Genomic DNA, 12,138 nt, shown 5'->3' with positions numbered 1-12,138 from the left:
CAAATCCACCAGTACCATACCAAGGCAGCTAGCAAAGCAAGATCTGTTGTCATGGTGTCCATTATGACATCTACCATTACAACCTGAGCATCACCAAACACATTTAAACTTCTGCGAGGAACAGATAGCATGGCAGCTTGTGGATTGGCAACGAGTGGTGTTCAGCAATGAGTCGTGGTACTGACTGAATACAGATGACCACCAAATGTGAGTCTAGAAACATCCTGGCCAGTGCAGTTGTCCATGCTTCATTGTCGGATGTCACCCCCCACCCCGCAAAGAGAGGTGCCATTGCATGGGGTGTCATTTTCTATGATTCCTGCTCCCCACTGGTGGTGAATGAAGACACTCTGATGGCACTGAAATAATTCCAGATATTCTGTGACCATGTGTCACCCTTTCTAGTACAGCTCAACAATCCCATTTTTCAGCAGGATAATGCTCGGCCTCACACAGCAAGAGTATCACTGACTGCCTCCGTAATGTCAACACGCTTCCTTGGCCAGCAAGCAAGTTTTTCTGACCTCTCAGTCACTTAGAATGTTTCAGACCAAACTGAATTTAATTTTGGCCAGTGGCAACTAAGGCAGATTTGGAGGGTCAGGGGCAACAGCTATTGCAAAATCTTCCTCAGGAGGTGTTTGTATGCTACCATGCCCGATCGTATCACCTCTGTTGTTCTGTAACAACCTTAATGACGACAAGGAAATTAAGAGTCCTTTGTACGCATTAATACCTAAGTTGTTGAAAACAGTTATCCCACTGTTCTGTAACAACCAATACTACGCAGAACATATTTTTTAATTATAATAAAATAAATAATAATAACAGCAAATATCAGAATTCAGGAGTTTATAGGTTGACTTGTTCACAGTGTGGTTATTCATACGTTGGTCAAACTGGGCGAAGTTTTATTACAAGGTATTTGGAACATTTCAATGCCGAAAAACATAACAAATATTCCGCTATGAGTACACACATGAAGGAAACAGGCCACCATTTTACCACAATAGAAACAGATCTAACAATAATAAAGAATACTAACAAGGGAAAACTGCTAAACGAATTTGAAAATATCTATATTTATTTGGACAAAATGTTTAATGAGGATTATAACCTTAATGACGACACGGAAATTAAGAGTCCTTTGTACACATTAATACCTAAGTTGTTGAAAACAGTTACCCCAAATCAAAAGAGAATCCCGCATATTTTAAAATTACCAATACAACTCCAAACACGCCCCCAGATACCATACCTACAATTCCCCCTCCGAATAATCCCCCTTCCATATCGACACCAGTATGTACCAATCCGCCCAGTTCTTCCCTTTCTCAACTCGTCCCCCTCCCTCCGCCACACCCATACAATACACGTAGTAGAAACGCCAGTCAGATTACCGCTAGCAACAGAACAAGTTAGACACTCTACGGCATTCGAGTAAGTACGCATTTTAACGTAACCCATAACCGTATACAACCACAACTGTTATTTTTGTACATACACTTTAAATGCATTTTTAAATATTTTTCTTTACAGTCTATCCAACATTCTAATCATTGAAAATTTACACAACAGAGGGGATACTACAATTATATTGATAAATATCTTCAATCCAGTGCATTGTCGTGAATTTACGACGTGTATTTTTAATTCAACGTATTCTTATTCGACTGGTTACATAACCAATTTAACTCAGGAAGAATTACCATGATCATCGCTGACCTAATCTTCTACTATATGATTAATTAGAGCCCTTGTTTTATATATATTTTGTTCTTCGAATTTCTACTTGCTGATGAATACAGTTTAATATGGACCTCCACCAAATGTTAAAGAAAATGGATCCATTTCAATTTCAGACGAATGCCGTTTGACAATCTTCCTACCAACATTAACATATATATTTTTTAGACTGACTATGAGATTGACCTACAATTGTTTTAACTTGTTGTTTATAAGATTTACTTATAACTTTTTAATAATGGTATCAAAAACAACTTTTAATGTCACATTTTATTCCAATCTTATATGACTGATTATTGTAAGACAGTCTTAAATGTAACTATTATTTTTAAAGTTGTTCATAGTGCTGATGATGCCCGTTAAGAAGGGTGAAACATGTTCACGATTTTTCAATTATTTATGATCATTTAACCACAATAGTGGTAATTGTAAGTACTGACTAGGTTGACATTAAACAAATATTTTTTAAAAAATTATATGTAATCACTGTCGTCAATACGGACCAAATATGAGATTAATGACTTGTAACATACTGGATACTGGCCGCACTTAAGTGACTGCATCTGTCGAGCTTGGTTACGGGTGGTTCAACACCATACCATGATGAATAGAATACCTATGTGATCACTACACTCTGTTAACATTGTCATTGGTGGCCGTGCCGGAGTATGGCGCTGCAGTCACAACGAACCAGCTGCAACAAAACATGTGCGCCAAATTGTCGACTAAGGTAATAGTGTGCATGTGTGAAGTCATGGTGATAATTTTAATGCCTATTGAGGGAATTAGTTTGTTTTGATATTTTTCAGAAGTCTGTATTAATATCTGTGCAGTGTTTTGTGTGTGCAAAAAAGTAGTTTTTTTATTATTTCGAGAAAATGTCGTACTGTTTCGTTCCTGGCTGTAAATTGGGTTACGGAAGGAAGCCTGATCGTAGACGATTTTTATACCGCCAAAAGAAAATAATCTGTTTGCGAAGTGGATGAGAGTTATTCCGCGGAAAGATAAGCAATTTTCAGCCAAAAGCAGAATATGTGACCTGCATTTTTCAGCAGATTTAATTAACATAAAGGTGGACCGTTTTGTTGTGAATGGTAAAAATGTTGAACTTCCCAGTGTGAGGTGGAAATTCCAGGAGCAGTGCCTCATATTTTTTCCAAATTTACCGAAATACCTATCCACTGAGGTAAAATTGCGAAAGGCACCCAGTAGGAAAAGAAATGGAGACGCTATCAAGAGGATAAGGAATAAGAATCACGATGTGTGTGAAGCAGTGATGGCAACATTGAGCGGTAAGGTTTAAGGTCAGCCTAGTTGTAGTCAAATTCACGGCTAGTCTAGTTCTCTTACCAATGCCGAAAAGCCAACAGTGTCTCTTAAAAGGTGACTAAAAAAAAGCAAGTCATAATTTAATGAGAGCTAAATGTCTCCTTCCTCAGTGAGAGCTAGGATTAATTTCTTACAGGGGTAGATTAAGAAAACGGAATGTTTAATGTGCTTTGTATGGGAATAAATTAACAAGAGTTATGCAATATCATTTACTTGATATCTTATAATTGCCCTTCAATACTGAACAAAAATGACATTTTTTAGCTTATAATAATGTTTAAAAAGAGCTGCCTCTGTAGATCAGTGGTAGAATGTTGGCCTCTGAATCCCAAGATAGCGGGTTCAAACCCGGCAGAGGTAGTCAGATTTTTGAAGGGCCATATGATTATTATTATTATTATTATTATTATTATTATTATTATTATTATTATTATTATTATTATTATTATTATTATTATTATTATTATTATTATTATTATCTGCCTTTGCTGGCAGGACCTAGTGTTTACTGTGCACTATGTCTTCTGGTATGGGCTAGAGCAATTTTGTTACTTTCATTGATCTGTCTCTGTCTTATCCTTGGCTTTGACAATATGAAAGTGACTGAGGTATGAGCGATGCTAGTAATGCCATTCCTTATGCAGCCAGTCCCTGTTATGAATGGTGTGAAAACGTTGCTCATAGGATCGTTTGGTGCATGCATTTCAGTGGGCTTGGCAGACTGATATGTAATAGCAACTTCTGGCTCGGTGAGGAAAGCAACGGGAAACTACCTCACTCCTCATTTCCCTAGTACGCCTCTTCAGTAATGCCTAGGCCATCTATGACAGCTGATGGCAGAGCTGTTGAGGATCCAACCAGCCTTAGGGCTGAAGACTGAACATACATTATTATTATTATTATTATTATTATTATTATTATTATTATTATTATTATTATTATTGTTTAAAAAGAGCCCGCCTGGTGGCCATGATCGTCAAGGCGCTGAAGTCTAAAGGGTCTGAACCGAGGTTAGCCGGTTCGAGTCCCGTTGGTCGAAAAAATTTTCACTATCAGAATGTTGGCCGGCAGGGTAGGGGAGGTGGTGGTAAACAATTTCTAATCACTAGATTGCATGCCAAAAGCCTGGATTAAATTCCAAACCTCTCTGCAGTGTTCATATGGAGTGAGGGCATATGACACTGTTGATGGTGATTCGACCGTCGGATGGAGACGTTAAGCCTTGAGCAGACCCCTTGGTGCTATTCGACAGGAGTAGGCTATGTGCCGGCACCGGGTTTCACCCTCTCCCTACTATCATATATCACGTCATTCATTTCATCTCATTAACTCCTCTGATGAGGTTGACGTCAGGAAGGGCATCCGGTCATAAAAAACCCACCACAACAGATTCATCTCACCTCGTACCCAACCCCGTAGGGAAATGGAACAAGGGTTAGACAAACAATAATGTTTAAAAAGGTTTTTTTAAGGAACTTATGTAAAGCACAATATTGCTTTCGCTTTTCATAATGTTCCATTTTTTCTCATGTGTTCTCTTGTTCCATTTTATCTTGTGTGTTCTCTTATTAAAGTCCAAAGATATTTCTTCGTAGGGACTGATAATATTACAGTATTTACAACTCCCCAACAGTATTATTCAGAAGTCTCTAAACAATTTGGTGTTGTATTTGTATATTATCATACCAGTGTAACCTCCTCTAAAACAGATGACCGTGTAGCACTGGTGATTGGCTCCACTAGCACCCGCTCTGCAGGAGTGTGCTTTAACTCAGTGAGTCATCTCGTCAGGTATTCTATTCGTCATGACCATACCAAGTGTTTGTTACCTTGCTATAAATGCCTAGTGTGATACAATATTTTGATGTTTACTTTTTATACTACCACATCCTCTGCAAACACTCACTTATATGCCCCTATGAGGACTCCTTCATGGTGTGCATTATTTTATTTATTTTCAAATGAGTGTATAATTTTTCTTGGAACTTCTAAATTGATGTCAAAAGATATATAGATTATAACTAGGTTCCTACCCAGAGGAGTGGCCGCATGTTTTAACTCACTATGGCTGTGGAGCCAAGCTATCCATTCGGAAGACATGTGGGTTTGAACTCCACCATCAGCTATCCTGAGAATGGTTTTATATGGTTTCCCATCTTTGCATACAGGCAAATGCCATGACAATTCCTATTCATAAGCCACAGCCGATTCCCTCCCCCTTCTTACCTAATTTCCTTCACCCTCATTCATTTCCATCTTCATTGCCTGCTCAACTGAGGTTGGCGTCAGGAAAGGGATCCAGCCATAAAAACATGCCATAAATTTTATCTCACCTATCCCCAACCCCATATGAGGAATGGGGACAATGAGGTAGATATACATGTATGCAACTAGGTCCCCCCATTAGTCCTTAAGTGATATCTGACAAAGTGTACCTTAAATGTAAGGAACTTCATATTAAACGTAAGGAACTTCTTATGGGAAAACTTAAAATAAATGTTAATCCACTAGTCACGCTGAAATACGAAGTATTAGTACAGTGTTGCACCCAAGAGTTGTAGTATATTATTGGTTGACTACTGGCAGAAAGCTGGTGCCTGCCTCATTTAGTAAGAATGCAAAAGTAATATGAGTAGACTCGATGAATGTACTTGCAATAAAATGCACACTTATAACAAATTTAAACATGATCGACACTGAGCAAAAAAGTATTTATTGCATAGACTGGGATATACCTCTTAAGGAGGACTCCTATGACAAGTTTGTGTAGAAGATTCTTCCAGATTTTCCTAAGAAAACACTATTATGAAAGTTTTATGTCCACAGTTTTAAAGGTAGCATGAGATGGGTTTTGTCTTGTGCAAAAAGAGGGATTGCATAAAGAGAGTCCTTAGAGAAGGAAGACTTCAAGATATACAAGCTAGGATTGATGCAAGCCCCTCTAAACCTACAAAGGCATCTTGAACACACAAACAAACTAATAAGCAAGCAGAAAACAAACAAATAAACAAAGTCAACCTAATGTGTTATTTAATAATATCTGTCTTTAAAGGTAATTTATAAAGTATTGTGCATTAGAGGACAAAAGAAAGTTCATCTTGTAAGACAGAAAGGGTTCATTTTTGAACACATTCTATGTGTGCATCATGTTTCTCCTGAAACACCCTTACCAAAATAAAAAGCAATTCTAAAAATATATAATTAAGCATGTCCACAGTGCCATTCATATTTTATTCATTATGTGCTATTTCATTTTCCACATTATTTTCACTTTAACATCAAAATTGGCTTTTTAGTACTAGTCTTTGATGGACCTGACCTAAATCCTGCTTTGTGTGTCAAGCGGTTAAGCTTGCAGTATCAGCAGAGATGATCAAAATGAGAACATACAAAAGCATTGCACCTAACCCTGAAAGATGAGGCATCACTGATGTTAAAGTAAACAAGAAGATAGAGAATCTTGGAAGTACATTGTCAGTAACATAAATTGAAATTCTCCTCCTTTGGATAAACATTGACTTTATACAAAACTTCTTATAAGTTATACAAAATGTAAACCAAAAATGTACATTACACTTTTAATTTATGTCACGTTAACAATATTACTGAACAGTACTGACGATTAATCTAAGTGAACTTCCTGAAAAAATAGTTTAAAATGACTTGACGATTATGATAATGTAATGCCTTTCTCAAAATCTGTAACTCCAAATATTAAAACACAATTAGTAATCAACAAAGGTAAGAAAATATTTTAGATTAGTTCTTTCATTTTCTCTGGCAATTGCTCTGTATTCATACATTTGAATCTCACAAAGTATGGAACAAGATTACTCACCCTGACATTGCCTGGTAGTTTGACACGAGATGATTTGCGTGCTCGCCGACCCATGGGATCTTCAGGCATTGGCTCCGAATCTGAACCTTCAGCTTCCCCATCTTCATTACTGCTGAATTCCTCATCGTCATCAGAGTAATCAGCTACACGATCTAAGAATGGATAAATACCTGTTATCAGTATATTAATGATCACAGTGGTCTGTATGTATTCACCACATAAAGGAGACAACAATGAGGTAGACAAGTTTTATAGACATTGAGCAAAGTAGCAAATACAATGCAATACTAAAGGATGAATTTAACACAAGGAATGGAAACAGATCAGAAGAATATAGAAGGTGATAGGCAAGTATGGAGAAGATATGGAAGCTACCAAGAATAGGCATTACCACATCATTTCTAAGCATGTAGCAAATTTGTCCTAAGTATTCACTACTATAGGCTATTTGAGAAGACAGGTTTGCTTATATCATAAATTACTTCATAGCAAATAAGCAAGTACTACCACAGCCTGATTAGCAGTGAAATAAGTGGTGCTATATCTGAGGCACAGAAAGTAAAGTCTGACTAAAGGTAGATAAGGGTCAAAAGAAATCACCAACATAAGGAAATTCGACAGACAGACAGACAGACAGACAGACAGACAGACAGACAGACAGACAGACAGACAGACAGACAGATGGCAATGATAATAATGAAAATAGTAATAACATAAACATTATTGATTTTAAAGTCCCATTTAGTATGGTTTTTGAAGATGCTGAGGTGCAGCAATTTTGGCCCAAAGGACTAACGTACCATTCAATGTAACAACATGAGGTTGAAATATCTCAGCAAGTGCAAATACCACTACACAAATCCAGCCAACTTGGACTCTGAAAGCCAATGTTCTACTATCTGAGCCACTCATCCCAGTTAAAAGTAGAAAATGAAGATGGTTGCCTACTTGTTCTTCTTCTTAAAAAACAATAACACCATCACCACATAGTAACCTACAAGATCATACTTAAACTCTCCATTAAAGATTTCAATTTAAGAGGACTAGAGGTTCGGCTTCTTGGCTAAATTTGCAGCGTTCATAGTGGCCCATGATGAATTCCCGGCAGGGCAATACATAACATTGCCAATCACCATGCACGAGCGAATAAATTCCTCCTCATAGGGTTGTCACCAGGAAAGGCATTCGGTCGTAAAACTGAATTTAATCCACAATAGTACTGACCCCAGATAATTGGAAAAAGATCAGTAAGAAGAAGACGTGCTAGAGGTAAGAGAGACCTCCACGCAAGCTGTCAATAGCAGAGGCCTAAGATTGAACATCGATTCCTTGAGGGTTTTTTTTTTTTTTTTTGCTAGTTGCTTTACGTCGCACCAACACAGATAGGTCTTATGGCTACGATGGGACAGGGAAGGGCTAGGAGTGGGAAGGAAGCGGCCGTGGCCTTAATTAAGGTACAGCCCCAGCATTTGCCTGGTGTGAAAATGAGAAACCATGGAAAACAATTTTCAGGGCTGCCGACAGTGGGGTTCGAACCTACTATCTCCCAAATACTGGATACTGGCCGCACTTAAGCGACTGCAGCTATCGAGCTCAGTTCTGAGGGGTTTTAAACCTGCAAACATGGAGTAGCGAGACCGTAGCCTGAGCCAAGACTAGCATTGTCCCCACTTGCACCAGGCTCCTCTCTTTCATCTTTCCCATCCGATCTCTCTTGGTCAACTCTTATTCTCTATCAGCTTACAACACAAAGGTAAGGTAAGGGTTATTCTGCCTGAAGGCAGGTCCGAACCTCCGCAGAGGTGTTCCTGAGCCGGAGTTTACGTGCGGTAGGGTGGCCAGTTCCTTTCTGCTCCTCCATTCCCTTACCCCCCACCAACGGCGCGTGGCAACCCATCCAACTCCTGACCACGCCCAATGTTGCTTAACTTCGGAGATCTCACGGGATCCGGTGTTTCAACACGGCTACGGCCGTTGGCTTTACAACACATAGGGAGTCATTAATTTTTCATATGTTCATGGCTTTCCGTTTTCTTTAGTCAATGTGTTTATTCTTCCAGGAGGCCAGGCTTCTTCCTGTATGCTCTCAGGGTGTTAAGAGAGGATGATAATTCTGTTGTCTTGTCCCTTCAAAACAACAATGACCCGGCTGAGTGGCTCAGACGGTTGAGGCGCTGGTCTTCTGACCCAAACTTGGCAGGTTCGATCCTGGCCGAGTCCGGTGGTATTTGAAGGTGCTCAAATGCGCCAGCCTCGTGTCCGTAGATTTATTGGTACGTAAAAGAACTCATGCGGGACTAAATTCCGGCACCTCGGCGTCTCCGAAAAAGTAGTTCGTGGGACGTGAAGCCAATAACATTACTAAAGCAACAATCACCACCTTCATTAAATGCTATCAGGCATAACAGTTTTATAAGCTGAATATAATAATAATAATAATAATAATAATAATAATAATAATAATAATAATAATTTACTTCCCAGCTTCTGTCCCGAAGAAGTTCTCTTACATGCCAGTAAATGTACCAACACGAGGCTGATGTATCTGAGCACCTTAAAATACCACCGTACTGAGCCAGGATCGAACCTACCAAGTTGTGCGCAGAAAGCCAGAGCTCTATCGTCTGAGCTACTCAGCCCGGCGTATGTGTACGATCAACCGCACAATGGTCGGCCGGCAAAGAAATATTTTATGCATTCTCGAAACGCGAGGATATTCATAAACTGTGGATAGCCGGTGGCTGAAGAGATGTTAATTGGAATCCTACCACCTGCATAATATGTTCATCCTAAAACAAGAGAATTTTGAAACAAAGCTGTCTTCTGCGACGGCCAACTTCTGTGCGGTTGAGCGAGTGTGTGTGTGTATGTATGTATGTATGTATGTATGTATGTATGTATGTATGTATGTATGTATGTATGTATTCTATACCGGTACGGAAATAATGTCTGAACAATACCAATGCATGTGTGGTCAATCAACATTTAACTGCGTTCATAGATTATGATGATCTTTCCTAGGCCTGTTGAAACATCTTCCTTAATACACCGGTAGTACCGTAGTAGATCCAAACTAAGGCTCAAGATTCTGCGAATCGTAGGACATATGGACGACTGCATTCAAGCCTTTATGCAATTTTCGTGATGTCTCCCAAAATGAGAGTCTTGCAAATGACGTTCAGGACAGCGCCACACAAAGCGGAAGCAGGACGGAGGACTTGTTTATGACCTTGGCCTCTGTACTCACAGCGCCGCGTCGTGACGTTTATCGTTAGTTCAGTACAAAGCTGAGTAGACTATAGCCTTGCTTATCGTCAGACATGCATTATCATAGTACTAACAATAGTGCACCTCGGCTGACTTTCCATTCCGAGCCAAGAGCATACAATTCCTACACAGGAGCTTACAAAATCTTCAACTTTCTGTGATGTAATAACTGAATCGCTTTCAGAATAGCTCGCCATTATAGTATATGGTTTAGCGTCAGGTTTGCCAACAATCCGCGGTAAATTATGAACTTTTCTTTTTCTTTTTCTCTTTTTTTCTCCCTAATGGTTTAAAGTCGGACTGACACATCGAAGGTTTTCGGCGACGGAAGGATGGGAAAGATTGGGAAGGTAGCGATTGTGGCTTTAATTAAGGTACAGCCCCAGCATTTGCTTTGAAAGATTTCAGTCACAGTATGATGCAAATAGATACCGGAACATGTACCGCACATACATTATCACAATCATATTTCGGTTAGCATGAACAACCAACCACTTTCTAGTTTCTTGCGCTTCATTACATTTCATTTAGCCTAACACGAATCACCGGTGCTTTCCACAAGCCGTTTCTCTACTAGTAACGCAAGAAATAAAGTTAAAAATAAAATAACAATCCAAAATTAACTGGATTATTGGGCTTTGAGATATCAGTTTGTAAGTTTTGTTCTACGGCATTTATTGCAATTAACTCGACAATCATAAAATCCGCTGTGACAGCAATCAGCTTATTTTTAAAGTTAATGTCTTATAATGTGCACCAAACGAACTCAACGATAGTCTCAATTTCTCCATGATTGGCATTCCTGGTAGTATTCCTCTATCAGTTCTGAGTCTATTGGTCTATGCTCAGTTCTCTGTGAAGTTATTGCGCTTTTATAATGAAGTCACAAACGTTATTTTCTTTCCCTCCGAAGAAACAACGTTTCGCAAAGAATAGTAATAAGGTGAAAGTGAAACAAGTCATTCGGTTATTCTTCCGCGTTGTTCTAACGAGGATCAATCAATTAATCACCACTGATCTGCATTTAGGGCAGTCACACAGGTGACAGATAACCTATCAATTGATGATGATCATGATGATGCCAGCGTAGTAAGTTCAAGGACCTATCAATTGTTTACCTACTATTTTATTAAATACTAGCTGATGTACCCGTGCTTCGCTACGGGATTCTCAGAAAGACTGTCGTTGTGATTTCCCTAACTGAAGTCAATATAGGTCATTACAAAAAAGTCAATAGGAATGTTATCATATAAATAATACTCGATCAAATGAAAAACCGCACATTTTCTCACTTTTAACGAACAGTACTTCGGTGCCGATCTAACAGTCCAAAGTTCCTGAGCTGGAGTGACCAGACCGCAGACAGCCGCGAACTCTCCTCTAACATTATTCCGTTAAATATGAACACTGCTGATTCCAATCAGTGCCTCAGAGTATGGATTGAATTGCTCGAATGCCATGATGAACCAGTGTGTTACGTACCAGTATCAGAAAATGTATGAACGAGAGAAATGGTACCTATGCTAACGAAGAAAGTTACCTAACTCCCAATCTAATTTCCGCCAATATTCAGGCAGGCTGTTACACTCTGTACGACTGGGCGAGTTGGCCGTGTAGTTAGGGGCGCGCAGCTGTGAGCTTGCATCCGGGAGATAGTGGATTCGAACCCCATTGTCGACAGCCCTGAAGATGGTATTCGATTTTCACACCAGGCAAATGCTGGGGCTGTACCTTAATTCAGGCCACGGCTACTTCCTTCGCATTCCTAGGCCTTTCCTGTCCCATCGTCGCCATAAGACCACATGTTCCTAAGCTCGTGCTAATAATTCCGGTATTTAAGACGGAACACGTCATTGCCGATAGATACGAGATTTCATGTTCAATAAACTGACATTAATCTCAAAAAATGCACATGTTAAATAGAGAATAGGACTGTACAACTTGCCACTGATTAAGTT

The 12,138-nt window shown here is 39.3% G+C and overlaps 1 protein-coding gene across 1 annotated transcript in view; it reads right to left on the bottom strand.

Annotated features, from left to right (window-relative positions):
- KrT95D (phosphofurin acidic cluster sorting protein KrT95D) overlaps positions 1-12,138 on the bottom strand; it is a 368,788-nt gene that overhangs the window by 177,024 nt on the left and 179,626 nt on the right. The window contains exon 6 of the mRNA XM_068225917.1: positions 6,914-7,065. Coding sequence (XP_068082018.1) covers positions 6,914-7,065 — 152 coding nt within the window. The remainder of the gene's footprint in view (positions 1-6,913; positions 7,066-12,138) is intronic.

Source organism: Anabrus simplex, chromosome 1 (genome assembly GCF_040414725.1).
Source record: "Anabrus simplex isolate iqAnaSimp1 chromosome 1, ASM4041472v1, whole genome shotgun sequence".
In the NCBI taxonomy this organism is placed as follows: domain Eukaryota; kingdom Metazoa; phylum Arthropoda; class Insecta; order Orthoptera; family Tettigoniidae; genus Anabrus; species Anabrus simplex.
The sequence above is the reverse complement of the archived record's forward strand: the minus strand, read 5'-3'. Positions and strand labels throughout refer to the sequence as shown.